The sequence below is a fragment of the Entelurus aequoreus genome, linkage group LG27 (genome assembly GCF_033978785.1).
Source record: "Entelurus aequoreus isolate RoL-2023_Sb linkage group LG27, RoL_Eaeq_v1.1, whole genome shotgun sequence".
Lineage (NCBI taxonomy): Eukaryota > Metazoa > Chordata > Actinopteri > Syngnathiformes > Syngnathidae > Entelurus > Entelurus aequoreus.
The window spans coordinates 12,463,367-12,480,283 of NC_084757.1; the positions used below are offsets into that span (position 1 = coordinate 12,463,367).

At 41.5% G+C, this 16,917-nt stretch overlaps 1 protein-coding gene across 1 annotated transcript in view; it reads right to left on the bottom strand.

Annotated features, from left to right (window-relative positions):
* The window catches only part of LOC133644119 (phospholipid phosphatase 3-like), a 46,039-nt gene that overhangs the window by 13,644 nt on the left and 15,478 nt on the right, over window positions 1–16,917 (bottom strand). The window contains exon 5 of the mRNA XM_062038441.1: window positions 2,486–2,662. Coding sequence (XP_061894425.1) covers window positions 2,486–2,662 — 177 coding nt within the window. The remainder of the gene's footprint in view (window positions 1–2,485; window positions 2,663–16,917) is intronic.

A 16,917-nucleotide genomic window follows, 5' to 3' on the forward strand; every position in this document is an offset into this window, starting at 1 on the left:
GTAATTGCTGGTGTAGGATTAAATATGCACTGCTTCTTGTTATAATAAAACGTCAAGCTTCCGCAGCTGGTGGGTCCATGACAATGACTTCTGTTTTGTTTGATCGGCCGTTTTACTGCCATTTTACAGACACTGTTTGGAAACAATTAAAGTAAATGACGCGCCGGTCGCTCTTGAACGCATCGCAACATGCAGGGTGAACGTTATGACCACTCCCTGTCTATTTTTCGGTTTTATTTTGAAGGAGGATTAAAAAGGTAAATGTGGCCTGTAATGACAGACTCATCATGAAGTCACATGACAATTATGATGATTAGTCTGGAAAGTATCTGTTCAGGAGGACACTTTTTCCGTACTCACACACCTGTAGCTCATTCAAACTAACCACGGAATAATTGCTTGTTTTATTTTGGTGACTTTTTCAACACAGGAAGTGAACAAACTATCAGTAGTTGCTGGTGTAGGATTAAATATGCACTGCTTCTTGTTAGGTTTGTACGGTATACCGGTACTAGTATAGTATCGCGGTACTAATAAATCAAAAACGGTACTATACTCTGTTTGAAAAGTACCGGTTCGCCATATTTTTTTTTTATGAACATGGCGGCGCGTAATCACGTCGTGACACTGCTGGTTTTACGAGCAGAGGAGCATGTTCGGCAGTGCACAATCACAGAGTACTTACAAGCAGACACAGTGTGTAGACAGAAAAGGGAGAAAGGACGCATTTTGGCTTAAAAACTAACATTAAAGGTGAAGTTATAACACTGAAACGCCCTCAGGAAGAGGTGCTTTAAGACATGGCTAGCTAGCTAGCGGCTAACGCCCATCCAGTCTGCAGTGTTTTACCTACTTCTAAATCACTAATCGTCACCGCCATGGTGACAAATGAAGTAAGTTTCTTACAAGTATCATCCCTGCAGGACGAGGAATAGCTAAACTTGCTTCACTACACACCGCCAGCACCCTTGAATGTAAACAAATGCCATGGGTGGATCTACACCTGACATACACTATAATGATACCAAGTACAATAGCGTATCTAGTCGATAGTACTATGATACTTTTTCCCTTTTTTTAAATTCATATTATGTTTATAAACTCAGGAAATATGTCTCTGGACACATGAGGACTTTGAATATGACCAATGTATGATCCTGTAACTACTTGGTATCGGATTGATACCCAAATGTGTGGTATCATCCAAAACTAATGTAAAGCATCAAACAAGAGAAGAATAAGTGATTATTACATTTTAACAGAAGTGTAGATAGAACATGTTAAAAGAGAAAGTAAGCAGATATTAACAGTAAATGAACAAGTAGATGAATAATCATTTTTACAGCTTGTCCTTTATAATGTTGACAAAATAATAGAATGATAAATGACACAATATGTTACTGCATATGTCAGCAGACTAATTAGGAGCCTTTGTTTGTTTACTTACTAATAAAAGACCAGTTGTGTAGTATGTTCACTATTTTATTTAAGGACAAACTTGCAATAATAAACATATGTTTAATGTACCCTAAGATTTTTTGTCAAAATAAAGCCAATAATGCAATTTTTTTGTGGTCCCCTTTATTTAGAAAAGTACCGAAAAGTATCGAAACACATCTAAAATATTGGTATCGGGACAACCCTACTTCTTGTTATGATAAAACTTCGAGGATATCTGTTTGCCAAAGCGTTTCGACCACAACCATGCCAAAAATGTAATTTAAAAAAATCATGTAAACCAGACTGCGTTCCATTTAGTGCTACGCTAAAAACTCACTTGATTAAAGTACAGTTTTTTTTAATTAACTTGTATTCAAACACAGTGTTACTGTTCAAACTGTATGCTACAGTGGCTAAAAATATTAAATGTACTTGTCAAATCAATCAATCAATCAATCAATGTTTACTTATATAGCCCTAAATCACGAGTCTCAAAGGGCTGCACGAGCCACAACAAAATAAAACACACAAATAAAACCTCTGCCTTGTTTTTAATGAATACTCAGGCCTACTACGCTACTGTGTTTTAATGTCGGTCATTATGGCGGTGCTTGGAGAGCCACCATATGCACGTTCCAGTCTATTGTTGCACTTGAAGACCCCTTTCAGGTCTGTCTTGGCGCCACTCTTGCAACATTTCGCGAATCTAATCCCCTTTCGAGACGCATGGATCTGACTATGTGGCGTGTGCGTGAGTGTGGAAGCTTTTTTCTAGAGGCAGCCTGCAAATAATAATGATAAAAAAAAAGAGGAATAATTACAGCGACGATCCAGTTTCAAAGGTTTATCGTCTTTTTTTTCTTCTTTTTTTTCCTGTCCTAAGCCAACGCAATTTTGCCGTCTCTGATGACAAAAATCATCCGCGGGCGTAATTCACTCGTTTTTGCACCCCCGAACACGGCTTCATGTGTTCTTCATTAGCGCGAATTCGCCTCACTTTCCGACCGTTCCGAGTGGAGCAGAGGCAGTAAATAGTAGCACTCACTATGCAGCAGGCCACCAGGGCTCCCTGCACGAAGCCCGCCAGGACGTCGGTGGGGTGGTGCTTGTGGTCGGAGACGCGGGACAGGCCGGTGTAGAAGGCCATCATCAGCAGGGTGAACTGGAGCAGCGGGCGCAGGAGGCGGGCGCCGCGCCACGTGAACCGGGACTGGAGATACAACTGCAAGAAAGAGAGAGAGAGAGAGGTCGTTTGTAACCTGACAGTATGATTGTTAAATTTTGAAATCGGTGCCTTATGGTCAATGGTTTTCATTCAACTGAGGAGAGCAATTTTTGAAGCTTTTCAGGTGGAATTCTTTCCCATTCTTGCTTGATGTTCAGCTTAAGTTGTTCAACAGTCCGGGGGTCTCCGTTCTCGGATTTTATGCTTCGCATTTTCAACGGTAGACATGTCTGGACTACAGGCAGGCCAGTCTAGTACCCGCACTCTTTTACTATGAAGCCACGCTGTTGTAACACGTGGCTTGGCATTGTCTTGCTGGAATAAGCAGGGGCGTCCATGGTGACGTTGCTTGGATGGCAACATATGTTGCTCCAAAACCTGTATGTACCTTTCAGTATTAATGGTGCCTTCACAGATGTGTAAGTTACCCATGTCTTGGGCACTAATACACCCCCATACCATCACAGATGCTGGCTTTTCAACTTTGCGCCTAGAACAATCCGGATGTATTTTCCCTCTTTTTATCCGGAAGACACAACGTCCACAGTTGCCAAAAACAATTTGAAATGTGGACACTTTTCCACTTTGCATCAGTCCATCTTAGATGAGCTCGGGGCCCAGCGAAGCCGGCGGCGGTTCTGGGTGTTGTTGATAAATGGCTTTGGCTTTGCATAGTATAGTTTTAACTTGCACTTACAGATGTAGCGACCAACTGTAGTTACTGACAGTGGGTTTCTGAAGTGTTCCTGAGCCCATGTGGTGATATCCTTTACACACTGATGTCGCTTTTTGATACAGTACCGCCTGAGGGATCCAAGGTCCGTAATATCATCGCTTACACTACCGTTCAAAAGTTTGGGGTCACATTGAAATGTCCTTATTTTTGAAGGAAAAGCTCTGTACTTTTCAATGAAGATAACTTTAAACTAGTCTTCACTTTAAAGAAATACACTCTATACATTGCTAATGTGGTAAATGACTATTCTAGCTGCAAATGTCTGGTTTTTGGTGCAATATCTACATAGGTGTATAGAGGCCCATTTTCAGCAACTATCACTCCAGTGTTCTAATGGTACAATGTGTTTGCTTTTTGGCTCAGAAGGCTAATTGATGATTAGAAAACCTTTGTGCAATCATGTTCACACATCTGAAAACAGTTTAGCTCGTTACTTAAGCTACAAAACTGGCCTTCCTTTGAGCAGATTGAGTTTCTGGAGCATCACATTTGTGGGGTCAATTAAACGCTCAAAATGGCCAGAAAAAGAGAACTTTCATCTGGAACTCGACAGTCTATTCTTGTTCTTAGAAATGAAGGCTATTCCACAAAATTGTTTGGGTGACCCCAAACTTTCAAACGGTAGTGTACGTGCAGTGATTTCTCCAAATTCTCTGAACCTTTTGATGATATTACAGACCGTAGATGGTGAAATCCCTAAATTCCTTGCAATAGCTGGTTGAGAAATGTTGTTCTTAAACTGTTTGACAATTTGCTCACGCATTTGTTGACAAAGTGGTGACCCTCGTCCCATCCTTGTTTGTGAATGACTGAGCATTTCATGCAAGCTGCTTTTATACCCAATCATGGCACCCACCTGTTCCCAATTAGCCTGTTCACCTGTGGGATGTTCCAAATAAGTGTTTGATGAGCATTCCTCAACTTTATCAGTCTATTTTGCCACTTGTGCCAGCTTTTTTGAAACTTGTTGCTGGCATCAAATTCAAAATGAGCTAATATTTGCAAAAAATAACAAAGGTGTCCAGTGTGAACATTAAATATCTTGTCTTTGCAGTCTATTCAATTGAATATAAGTTGAAGAGGATTTGCAAATCATTGTATTCTGTTTTTATTTACCATTTACACAACGTGCCAACTTCACTGGTTTTGGGTTTTGTAAAACGCTTTGAGCAAGAAACAAGCAAAACATTCCAAAACAGGAAGTATAGAACAAAAATAAGAGCGCAAGGCCGGAATAAAAACTAAAACGCAGGAACACAAACAATTGCCATGCGGGAACAAAATACCTTTTAGAGCAAAGTAACCACTAACTATGTATAATTACTTTTTAATGTCATTTTCCAAACACTGTGGGGGAAAATGACTTTAAAGGCCTACTGAAAGCCACTACTACCGACCACGCAGTCTGATAGTTTATATATCAATGATGAAATCTTAACATTGCAACACATGCCAATACGGCCGGGTTAACTTATAAAGTGCAATTTTAAATTTCCCGCCACACTTCCGGTTAAAAACGTTTTATTATGCTGACGTATGCGTGTGACGTCACGAGGACAAGGGAAGTATTCGGAGCCTGTAGAAAAAGCTCTGTTTTCATTTCATAATTCCGCAGTATTCTGGACATCTGTGTTGGTGAATCTTTTGCAATTTGTTTAATGAACAATGGAGGCTGCAAAGAAGAACGTTGTAGGTGGGATCGGTGTATTAGCGGCTGGCTGCAGCAACACAACAAGGACTACTTACCCTGATAGCAGACGCCTAGCCGATGCTAGCCGCCAAACCCACGGATGAAGTCCTTCGTCGCGCCGTCGATCGCTGGAACGCAGGTGAGCACGGGTGTTGATGAGCAGATGAGGGCTGGCTGGCGTAGGTGGAGCGCTAATGTTTTTATCATAGCTCTGTGAGGTCCGGTTGCTAAGTTAGCCTTAGCGTCGTTAGCAACAGCATTGTTAAGCTTTACCAGGCTGACAATTATTAACCGTGTAGTTAAATGTACATGGTTTAATAGTATTGTTGATCTTCTGTCTATCCTTCCAGTCAGGGATTTATGTATTTTGTTTCTATCTGCATTTGAGAACGATGCTATCACGTTAGCTCAGTAGCTAAGTGTGTCACCGATGTATTGTCGTGGAGATAAAAGTCACTGTGAATGTCCATTTCGCGTGCTCGACTCTCATTTTCAAGAGGATATAGTATCCGAGGTGGTTTAAAACACAAATCCGTGATCCACAATAGAAAAAGGAGAGAGTGTGGAATCCAATGAGCCAGCTTGTACCTAAGTTACGGTCAGAGCGAAAAAAGATACGTCCCGCACTGCCTCTAGTTCTTCACTCTAACGTTCCTCATCCACAAATCTTTCATCCTCGCTCAAATTAATGGGGTAATCGTCGCTTTGTCGCTCCGAATCTCTCTCGCTCCATTGTAAACAAAGGAAAATTGTGAGGAATACTAGCTCCTGTGACGTCACGCTACTTCCGGTACAGGCAAGGCTTTTTTATCAGCGAGCAAAAGTTGCGAACTTTATCGTCGATTTTCTCTACTAAATCCTTTCAGCAAAAATATGGCGACATTGCGAAATGATCAAGTATGACACATAGAATGGATCTGCTATTCCCGTTTAAATTTAAAAAAATCATTTCAGTAGGCCTTTAAATGTGGGCAACTTGAACGTGACATTTACGCGTCCTGTGTTTGGACACTCACCGGTTTGAGCCGCGGCGGTGCTATGCACATCAGCAGAGCCACATCGGATGAATTTGAGAACACATACAGTTGATAGACAGTTTGAGACAAGAGCTATATTGATGCATGCTTGGTTATGCTTTAAAGTCATATCCAACAATTGCGACCACGACTTTTTACTGTCAACTGAGTTTCGCTTTTTAATTATTTCTGCTGGTGGTGTGCCTCCAAATTTTTACAATGCAAAAAATGTGCCTCGGCTCAAAAAAAGGTTGAAAAACACTGGCTTAGCACATGTTGGATTTGTATCGGCATCTTTAAGGGACAACATTTTTCAAAACGCCCCGGCCTCTTTGCAATTTTCAGTGGAAAAAGTTTGAACATTTTCCTTTAAAAACATGTAATGAACCTCAGGAACAGAGATGTAATTGACCGTCATCGGCGGCAACGTCAACACATGACTCACGCTTCTCTGTGGACCTGCACCCTGGACACACACAGAACCTGCGGTTGTGGTCCCACAAAACACTCCCGCCGTATTCCGCGCCGCCTTTTCTCACCCTGCACCTGCAGCGCCGCCGTGTTATTGCGGCCAGCAGAAGTCTAGACTGCATCAAAGGGGACGTGGAGCGCACTCTCAACTGCCTATGACCTGCTTAGACGGGCCTGTTCCACGCTCCAGCTGTGAAAACAGCAGAAACACACGCCCGGCGTGCACGCCGTCTTACTCGGGGAGGCGCTGTACAGTACCTCCGAGGGGTTCCTGGGTCGTGATCTGGACCGACTTGCACCGAGGAATTCCCGCATACGCGCTAAGTGGTGAGGTCAGGCATCCTCTCATTTACATTCGCCCTCCACTTCCTGTTTCTCACACCCTAGAAGACCTCAGCCAAGGCCAAGAGCCTGACGTCTTATAATCACAGGCCGGCCGCAGCCGAGCCCGAGAGAGCCCTGATAGGTGTGGACCCCTCCTTTCCTCTAGGACACTCTATCATTGTTACTTCTTCTCCGTTACGGAAAAGGAGGAAGGAGATCCCTCCCATCCCTCCCGAGCGCTTGGCGGGGTTGTTTAGTCTGCAGACTTCCTGTGCGGTGGGTTCTCAGGTAGTGGGCGACATCCGAAACCTCTCAACTGGAAGTTAGGATTTGATGAGGAGGATTAGGCGGCGGGGCGGGGCACATGAGGGCAAACTCCAACAAATAAATAACATTGCGAATGACGTTTGCGGCTAAGGGCTGTGGTCAATAATAAATAATTATAATTAATTGGATTTATAGACACTGAGAATTATTTCGCCACTACGCAAGCAGTTAAAAGGGCAGTGACCATGGACTTAACATCTTTTTTAAAAAGCACTTTCTGGAAATAATGTTACACTATTCCAGGGGTCGGCAACCCAAAATGTTGAAAGAGCCATATTGGACCAAAAATATAAAAACAAATCTGTCTGGAGCCGCAAAAAATTAAAAGCTATATTACATACAGACAGTGTGTCATGAGGTATACATTTAAATAAGAGGACTTAAAGTAAACTAAATGACCTCAAATATAGCTACGAATGAGGCATAATGATGCAATATGTACATATAGCTAGCCTAAATAGCATGTTAGCATCGATTAGCTTGCAGTCATGCAGTGACCAAATATGTCTGATTAGCACTCCACACAAGTCAATAACATCAACAAAACTCACCTTTGTGCATTCATGCACAACGTTAAAAGTTTGGTGGACAAAATGAGACAGAAAAAGAAGTGGCATAAAACACGTCCTAGAAAGTCGGAGAAAGTAATACATGTAAACAAACTATACGGTGAGTTCAAGGACCGCCAAAATTAGTAGGACAAAACGGCGCTCGCCAAGTACTCGAATCGGTGAAGCATGTTTAATATAAACAGTGTGCTTTATAACAATTAGGGAGGTTTGTGTCATGTTTGTCCTCCTACAGAAACCATACTAAAACAAAAAAATAGATTTTTTTTCCCCTCATCTTTTTCCATTCTTCATACATTTTTGAAAAATCTCCAGAGAGCCACTAGGGCGGCGCTAAAGAGCCGCATGCGGCTCTAGAGCCGCAGGTTGCCGACCCCCGCACTATTCAATAGAGATAAGTTAAACACTAGAGCCAGGTGGAAAACCGTGACTCCGACTGAAGCTCGCCTCTTTAGACCAGACCTGGGCAATTAGTTTGACTCGGGAGCCACATTGAAAGAAAAAATGTGCCTCTTGAATGTGGCTCCCGAGTCAAACTAATTCTAATTCCGGACAGTGCTTTTTCAAAAAGTGCTTACACTGCAAAAAGTCAGTGTTCAAAAACAAGAAAAAAAAATACAAAAATTAGGGGTATTTTACTTGAACTAAGCAAAATTATCTACCAATAGAACAAGAAAATTTGGCTTGTCGAGACTTTCCAAAACAAGTCAAATTAGCTAATGAGGACTTTGAATATAATAATAAGAATAATAATGAATTACATTTGTAACGCACATTTGTTAAAATCTCAAAGTGCTACAAAGTATTAAAAAAATAAAAATTAAAAAATTAAAAATGGAAAGTTAGAATATATAATAAAAAATTAAAATAGAAATGAAATCATGACACACACTAGATAAACATTAGATAAAACAGAAACATAGATAAAAATAGAAATAAAAGTAAAGCAAATATGACCAATGTATGATCCTGTAACTACTTGGTATCGGATTGATACCCAAATTTGTGTTATCATCCAAAACTAATGTAAAGTACCAAACAACAGAAGAATAAGTGATTATTACATTTTGACAGAAGTGTAGATAGAACATGTTAAAAGAGAAAGTAAGCCGATATTAACAGTAAATGAACAAGGAGATTAATCATTCATTTTCTACCACTTGTCCTTAATAATTGTGACAAAATAATAGAATGATAAATGACACAATATGTTACTGCATATGCCAGCAGACTAATTAGGAGCCTTTGTTTGCTTACTTACTACTAAAAGACAAATTGTCTAGTATGTTCACTATTTTATTTAAGGACAAAATTGCAATAAGAAACATGTTTAATGCACCCTAAGATCTTTTGTTAAAATAAAGCCAATAATGTCATTTTTTGTGGTCCCCTTTGTTTAGAAAAGTACCGAAAAGTATCACAAATAATTTTGGTACCGGTACCAAAATATTGGTATCGGGACAGCACTAGTCGACAGACGATAAAAGATAGGAACACAAAGCTTGAACAGGTTCCCATGGTAGTGTAAGAGAAGCCACACCAAGTCTGGCGGTTCCGAAAAAAGGAATCCAACCCGTTCCGGTAACGTCCCCCCCCGTCCCCCCCCCCCCCCTTGCCTTTTCAATAAAAGTGCAATAAAAAAGACAGTAAAAAGTGTGGGAGAATGAGGATGACTTGTTCTACACGCCCCTCCCCGTCTTAGGGATGAAGGCATAGCTGTGGTTCAGACCACAAATATCACGCGCATGTTGTTTCTATTTGTCCTACAAACGTTTGGCTCTTTGATGGAAGCCTCTTCTGGGAGGCGGAACCTGCCGTCTTTACCCACTAGAGAGGAGAGGATTGTGTTGTGTGCACACATCATAAGACAACCACTAGCAGCATCTCTGAAGGCTGTCTTAGATGTTTTGCTGAAAAATGAATTGTTTCCAGGTTGGGTGTCTGTGTCTGGGAGGGTTGAGGTATTTCCTCGCTGAGGGATGTGACAAGTACAGTGAATCAGTCAGAATGACAGACACGATGGAGGATTTGCTTTGGTGAGGTCCGGACACGACCAAAACCAGGAATCAAACCAATGGAAGGCAGATGTGTGTACTGCACCACCAGAGATGCGGTTCGGTTAGGCCAGGGGTCGGCAACCCCAACATGTTGAAAGAGCCATATTGGACCAAAAAAAAACAAAAAAAAATCTGTGTGGAGCTGCAAAAATGTAAAAACCTTACATAAGTCTTATAATGAAAGCAACACATGATGTAAGTGTCTATATTAGCTGTATAAGCCTACTATCAAAATGACTATGTGTCGCAGGCTGAAGAAAAAAAATGTTGAAATGTAATATTTATTCTACACATTTTTACAACATTAGAAACCATTAGTACATCAGAGGCTACTCAGAAGGTGAGATAACTCCTGGAAATTACTGGATTTTAATGGCTGAAGGTATAGATGTGTGTGTCCAAGTTAAAGGCCTACTGAAATGAATTTTTTTTATTTAAACGGGAATAGCAGATCCATTCTATGTGTCATACTTGATCATTTCGCGATATTGCCATATTTTTGCTGAAAGGATTTAGTAGAGAAAATCGACGATAAAGTTTGCAACTTTTGCTCGCTGATAAAAAAAAAACCTTGCCCCTACCGGAAGTAGCGTGACGTCACAAGCGGTAGTGCTGCTCACAATTCCCCGTTGTTTACATGGAGCGAGAGATATTCGGAGCGAGAAAGCGACGATTACCCCATTAATTTGAGCGAGGATGAAAGATTCGTGGATGAGGAACGTTAGAGTGACGGACTAGAATGCAGTTCAAGAGATATCTTTTTTCGCTCTGACCGTAACTTAGGTACAAGCTGGCTCATTGGAATCCACACTCTCTCCTTTTTCTATTGTGGATCACGGATTTGTATTTTAAACCACCTCGGATACTATATCCTCTTGAAAATGAGAGTCGAGCACGCGAAATGGACATTCACAGTGACTTTTATCTCCACGACAATACATCGACGAAGCTCTTTAGCATGAGCTAACGTGATAGTATCTGTCTCAAATGCAGATAGAAACAAAATAAATAAATCCCTGACTGGAAGGATAGACAGAAGATCAACAATACTACTATCAGGAGACACCGAACCAAACACTGGACATGTAAATACACGGTTAATGCTGTGACACCTGTCGAAGCCTGGCAATGCTGTTGCTAACGACGCTAACTTAGCAATGGGACCTCGTCAGAGCTATGATAAAAACATTAGCGCTCCACCTACGCCAGCCAGCCCTCATCTGCTCATCAACACCCGTGCTCACCTGCGTCCCAGCGATCGACGATGCGGTCAGCGGCCCAGAGACATAGGAAGTCAAGGTGAGGTCGCCGGCGCTAGTGTCTGCTATCCAACAAAGTCCTCCTTATTGTGTTGCTACAGCCAGCCGCTAATACACCGATCCCACCTACAACGTTCTTCTTTGCAGCCTCCATTGTTCATTAAACAAATTGCAAAAGATTCACCAACAGAGATGTCCAGAATACTGTGGAATTTTGTCGAAGAAAACAGAGCTTTGTGTATTGTGTCCAATAGGGTCCAAACACTTCCGTGGACCTCGCGACGTCACACGCATACGTCATCCTCCAAAGGCGTTTTGAACCGGATGTTCCCCGGGAAATTTAAAATTGCACTTTATAAGTTAACCCGGCCGTATTGGCATGTGTTGCAATGTTAAGATTTCATCATTGATATATAAACTATCAGACTGCGTGGTCGGTAGTAGTGGCTTTCAGTAGGCCTTTAAGGCTGTCTTCTTTTAATAGATTTATTACAATCTTTGACAAGCTACGTAATGTTTGCTGTGGTCTGGAACAACATGGCACACAAACAACTATCTGAAATGCAGCCAATATTACATTCATATATTGTGTCATGAGACATGCAAAACTAAATTACTGTATATAGAAAGAGGATAAAAGTAGGGCTGCAACTAACGATTAATTTGATAATCGATTAATCTGTCGATTATTACTTCGATTAATCGATTAATAATCGTATAAAAGAGACCGGCTACATTTCTATCCTTTCCAGTATTTTATTGGGGAAAAAAACAGCATACTGGCACCATACTTATTTTGATTATTGTTTCTCAGCTGTTTGTACATGTTGCAGTTTATAAATAAAGGTTTATAAAAAAAAAAGAAAAACATTTTCACAGAAAAAAATAATTAAAAAAATGCCTCTGCGCATGCGCATAGCAAAAATCCAACGAATCGATGACTAAATTAATCGCCAACTATTTTTATAAGCGATTTTAAGCGATTTAATCGATTAGTTGTTGCAGCCCTAGATAAAAGTAAAGGATATTAAATGAGCTCAAATATACCTACAAATGAGGCATGATGATGCAATATGTACATACAGCTAGCCTAAATAGCAGGTTAGCATTGATTAGCTTGCAGTCATGCAGTGACCAAATATGCCTGATTAGCACTCCAACAAGTCGATAACATCAACAAAGTTCACCTTTGTGCATTCGCGCACAGTATAAAACGTTTGGTGGACAAAATGAGACAAAGGAGGAGTGGAAGATATTACATGTAAACAAACTGTTGCGTCACAGTCCACCCTATGGTGAGTTCAAGAACCGCCAAAATTAGTAGGATAAAACGATGTGAAGTATACACACAAACATATTAAACAGTGGGCTTTCGAACAATTGGGAAGGTTTGTGTCATGTTTGTCCTCAAACAAAAAACATACTAAAACAAAAACATACCCCGCCCCCGTCTTTTTCCATTTTCAATCCTTTTTTAAAAATGCTCCAGGGAGCCACTAGGGCGGCACTAAAGAGCCGCGGGTTGCTGAGTAAGGGGACCCCTTTTTATCCAAGATGAGACTGAGGGCAGTGTGAAAACAAAGCACCGCAGCAAAATGGACTGTGGTATTTAAATAGTCATTTTGTTGTAATATCTATCTCTACATAATCGTTATTTACTCATTTCTAGTTTTTCATGAGTTCCACTTTTGTTACCGTATGTAAAAAATCTGCACTGCATCCACATCATTTCCCCATTGCGGGATAAATAGAAAATCTAATCCTATCCTATCCTGTGGAGGATAGTCCTGCAGCGTCCAAAGCAAAAGTGGAAAAATGCTCTTTTATCCAGGAGGAGACTGAGGGCAGCGCCAGCAAAATGGAGACAGGGGAGTACTTGACTGTTTTCCCAGAGCTGAAGGGGACATTTTCGGGAAAATATGGGAACACACATTCTCTCAGTGCGATTGTCAACTGGCGGCAACTGTGTAAGATTACTGCCGTGCTTTTATTTTGAAGGCCTGAACTTTTTTAGTGCTAGGCGGATGTTTTTTTCCGCGACATTAAACACGGGATTATATAGTAAGGAAAGGATAAATATGGCCCCATTCCTTGGTGGATCCCACATAATAGGATAAGGGGAGGGGGGTCAATCATTTTGCAATGCAGTCTGCTGAAAATGATGGAAAGCGCCACTCTAGCAACTGACGCTGTCGTCAAAGTTGAAATTGCCACATAACACATTTTAAGATATTAAACAATCTACTGCCGCATGGCTACCAAAGTGGATAGTGCACCCTCCGAATTTGTCACGTTTCACGTGTCAGGTGAACCGTGACGTACAGGGCCATATGAATCCCCTTCCTTCTGTACATGGGATACGGGATATAGGGTGAAAAATACAAAATGTATGGGAACACACATTCTCTCATTGCCATTGTCAACTGGCGGCAACTGTGTAAGATTACTGCCGTGCTTTTATTTTGAAGGCCTGAAGTTTTTTAGTGCTAGGCGGATGTTTTTTTCCGCGACATTAAACACAGGATTATATAGTAAGGAAAGGATAAATATGGCCCCATTCCTTGGTGGATCCCACATAATAGGATAAGGGGTGGGGGGTCAATCATTTTGCAATGCAGTCTGCTGAAAATGATGGAAAGCGCCACTCTAGCAACTGACGCTGTCGTCAAAGTTGAAATTGCCACATTTTACATTTTAAGATATTAAACAATCTACTGCCGCCTGGCTACTAAAGTGGATAGTGCACCCTCCGAATTTGTCACGTTTCACGTGTCAGGTGAACCGTGACGTATAGGGCCTTATGAATCCCCTTCCTTCTGTACATGGCATACGGGATATAGGGTGAAAAATACAAAATGTATGGGAACACACATTCTCTCATTGCCATTGTCAACTGGCGGCAACTGTGTAAGATTACTGCCGTGCTTTTATTTTGAAGGCCTGAACTTTTTTAGTGTTAGGGCGGATGTTTTTTTCTGCACCATTAAATACGGGATTATATAGTAAGGAAAGGATTAATATGGCCCCATTCCTTGGTGGATCCCACATAATAGGATAAGGGGAGGGGGGTCAATCATTTTGCAATGCAGTCTGCTGAAAATGGTGGAAAGCACCACTCTAGCAACTGACGCTGTCGTCAAAGTTGAAATTGCCACATAACACATTTTAAGATATTAAACAATCTACTGCTGTATGGCTACCAAAGTGGATAGTGCACCCTCCGAATTTGTCACGTTTCACGTGTCAGGTGAACCGTGACGTACAGGGCCATATGAATCCCCTTCCTTCTGTACATGGGATACGGGATATAGGGTGAAAAATACAAAATGTAGGGGAACACACATTCTCTCAGTGGGATTGTCAACTGGCGGCAACTGTGTAAGATTACTGCCGTGCTTTTATTTTGAAGGTCTGAACTTTTTTTGTGCTTGACGGATGTTTTTTTCGCGACATTAAACACGGGATTATATAGTAAGGAAAGGATAAATATGGCCCCATTCCTTGGTGGATCCCACATAATAGGATAAGGGGAGGGGGGGTCAATCATTTTGCAATGCAGTCTGCTGAAAATGATGGAAAGCGCAACTCTAGCAACTGACGCTGTCGTCAAAGTTGAAATTGCCACATATTACATTTTAAGATATTAAACAAACTACTGCCGCCTGGCTACCAAAGTGGATAGTGCACCCTCCGAATTTGTCACGTTTCACGTGTCAGGTGAACCGTGACGTATAGGGCCTTATGAATCCCCTTCCTTCTGTACATGGGATACGGGATATAGGGTGAAAAATACAAAATGTATGGGAACACACATTCTCTCATTGCCATTGTCAATGGCGGCAACTGTGTAAGATTACTGCCGTGCTTTTATTTTGAAGGCCTGAACTTTTTTAGTGCTAGGCGGATGTTTTTTTCCGCGACATTAAACACGGGATTATATAGTAAGGAAAGGATAAATATGGCCCCATTCCTTGGTGGATCCCACATAAAAGGATAAGGTGAGGGGGGTCAATCATTTTGCAATGCAGTCTGCTGAAAATGATGGAAAGCGCCACTCTAGCAACTGACGCTGTCGTCAAAGTTGAAATTGCCACATAACACATTTTAAGATATTAAACAATCTACTGCCGTATGGCTACCAAAGTGGATAGTGCACCCTCCGAATTTGTCACGTTTCACGTGTCAGGTGAACCGTGACGTACAGGGCCATATGAATCCCCTTCCTTCTGTACATGGGATACGGGATATAGGGTGAAAAATACAAAATGTATGGGAACACACATTCTCTCAGTGGGATTGTCAACTGGCGGCAACTGTGTAAGATTACTGCCGTGCTTTTATTTTGAAGGTCTGAACTTTTTTGTGCTAGGGCGGATGTTTTTTTCTGCACCATTAAATACGGGATTATATAGTAAGGAAATGATTAATATGGCCCCATTCCTGGGTGGATCCCACATAAGAGGATAAGGTGAGGGGGGTCAATCATTTTGCAATGCAGTCTGCTGAAAATGATGTAAAGCGCCACTCTAGCAACTGACGCTGTCGTCAAAGTTGAAATAGCCACATATTACATTTTAAGATATTAAACAATCTACTGCCGCCTGGCTACTAAAGTGGATAGTGCACCCTCCGAATTTGTCACGTTTCACGTGTCAGGTGCACCGTGACGTACAGGGCCATATGAATCCCCTTCCTTCTGTACATGGGATACGGGATATAGGGTGAAAAATACAAAAGGTATGGGAACACACATTCTCTCAGTGCGATTGTCAACTGGCGGCAACTGTGTAAGATTACTGCCGTGCTTTTATTTTGAAGGCCTGAACTTTTTTAGTGCTAGGCGGATGTTTTTTTCCGCGACATTAAACACGGGATTATATAGTTAGGAAAGGATAAATATGGCCCCATTCCTTGGTGGATCCCACATAATAGGATAAGGGGAGGGGGGTCAATCATTTTGCAATGCAGTCTGCTGAAAATGATGGAAAGCGCCACTCTAGCAACTGACGCTGTCGTCATAGTTGAAATTGCCACATAACACATTTTAAGATATTAAACAATCTACTGCCGTATGGCTACCAAAGTGGATAGTGCACCCTCCGAATTTGTCACGTTTCACGTGTCAGGTGAACCGTGACGTACAGGGCCATATGAATCCCCTTCCTTCTGTACATGGGATACGGGATATAGGGTGAAAAATACAAAATGTATGGGAACACACATTCTCTCATTGCCATTGTCAACTGGCGGCAACTGTGTAAGATTACTGCCGTGCTTTTATTTTGAAGGCCTGAACTTTTTTAGTGCTAGGCGGATGTTTTTTTCCGCGACATTAAACACGGGATTATATAGTAAGGAAAGGATAAATATGGCCCCATTCCTTGGTGGATCCCACATAATAGGATAAGGGGAGGGGGGTCAATCATTTTGCAATGCAGTCTGCTGAAAATGATGGAAAGCGCAACTCTAGCAACTGACGCTGTCGTCAAAGTTGAAATTGCCACATAACACATTTTAAGATATTAAACAATCTACTGCCGTATGGCTACCAAAGTGGATAGTGCACCCTCCGAATTTGTCACGTTTCACGTGTCAGGTGAACCGTGACGTACAGGGCCATATGAATCCCCTTCCTTCTGTACATGGGATACGGGATATAGGGTGAAAAATACAAAATGTATGGGAACACACATTCTCTCAGTGCGATTGTCAACTGGCGGCAACTGTGTAAGATTACTGCCGTGCTTTTATTTTGAAGGTCTGAACTTTTTTTGTGCTAGACGGATGTTTTTTTCGCGACATT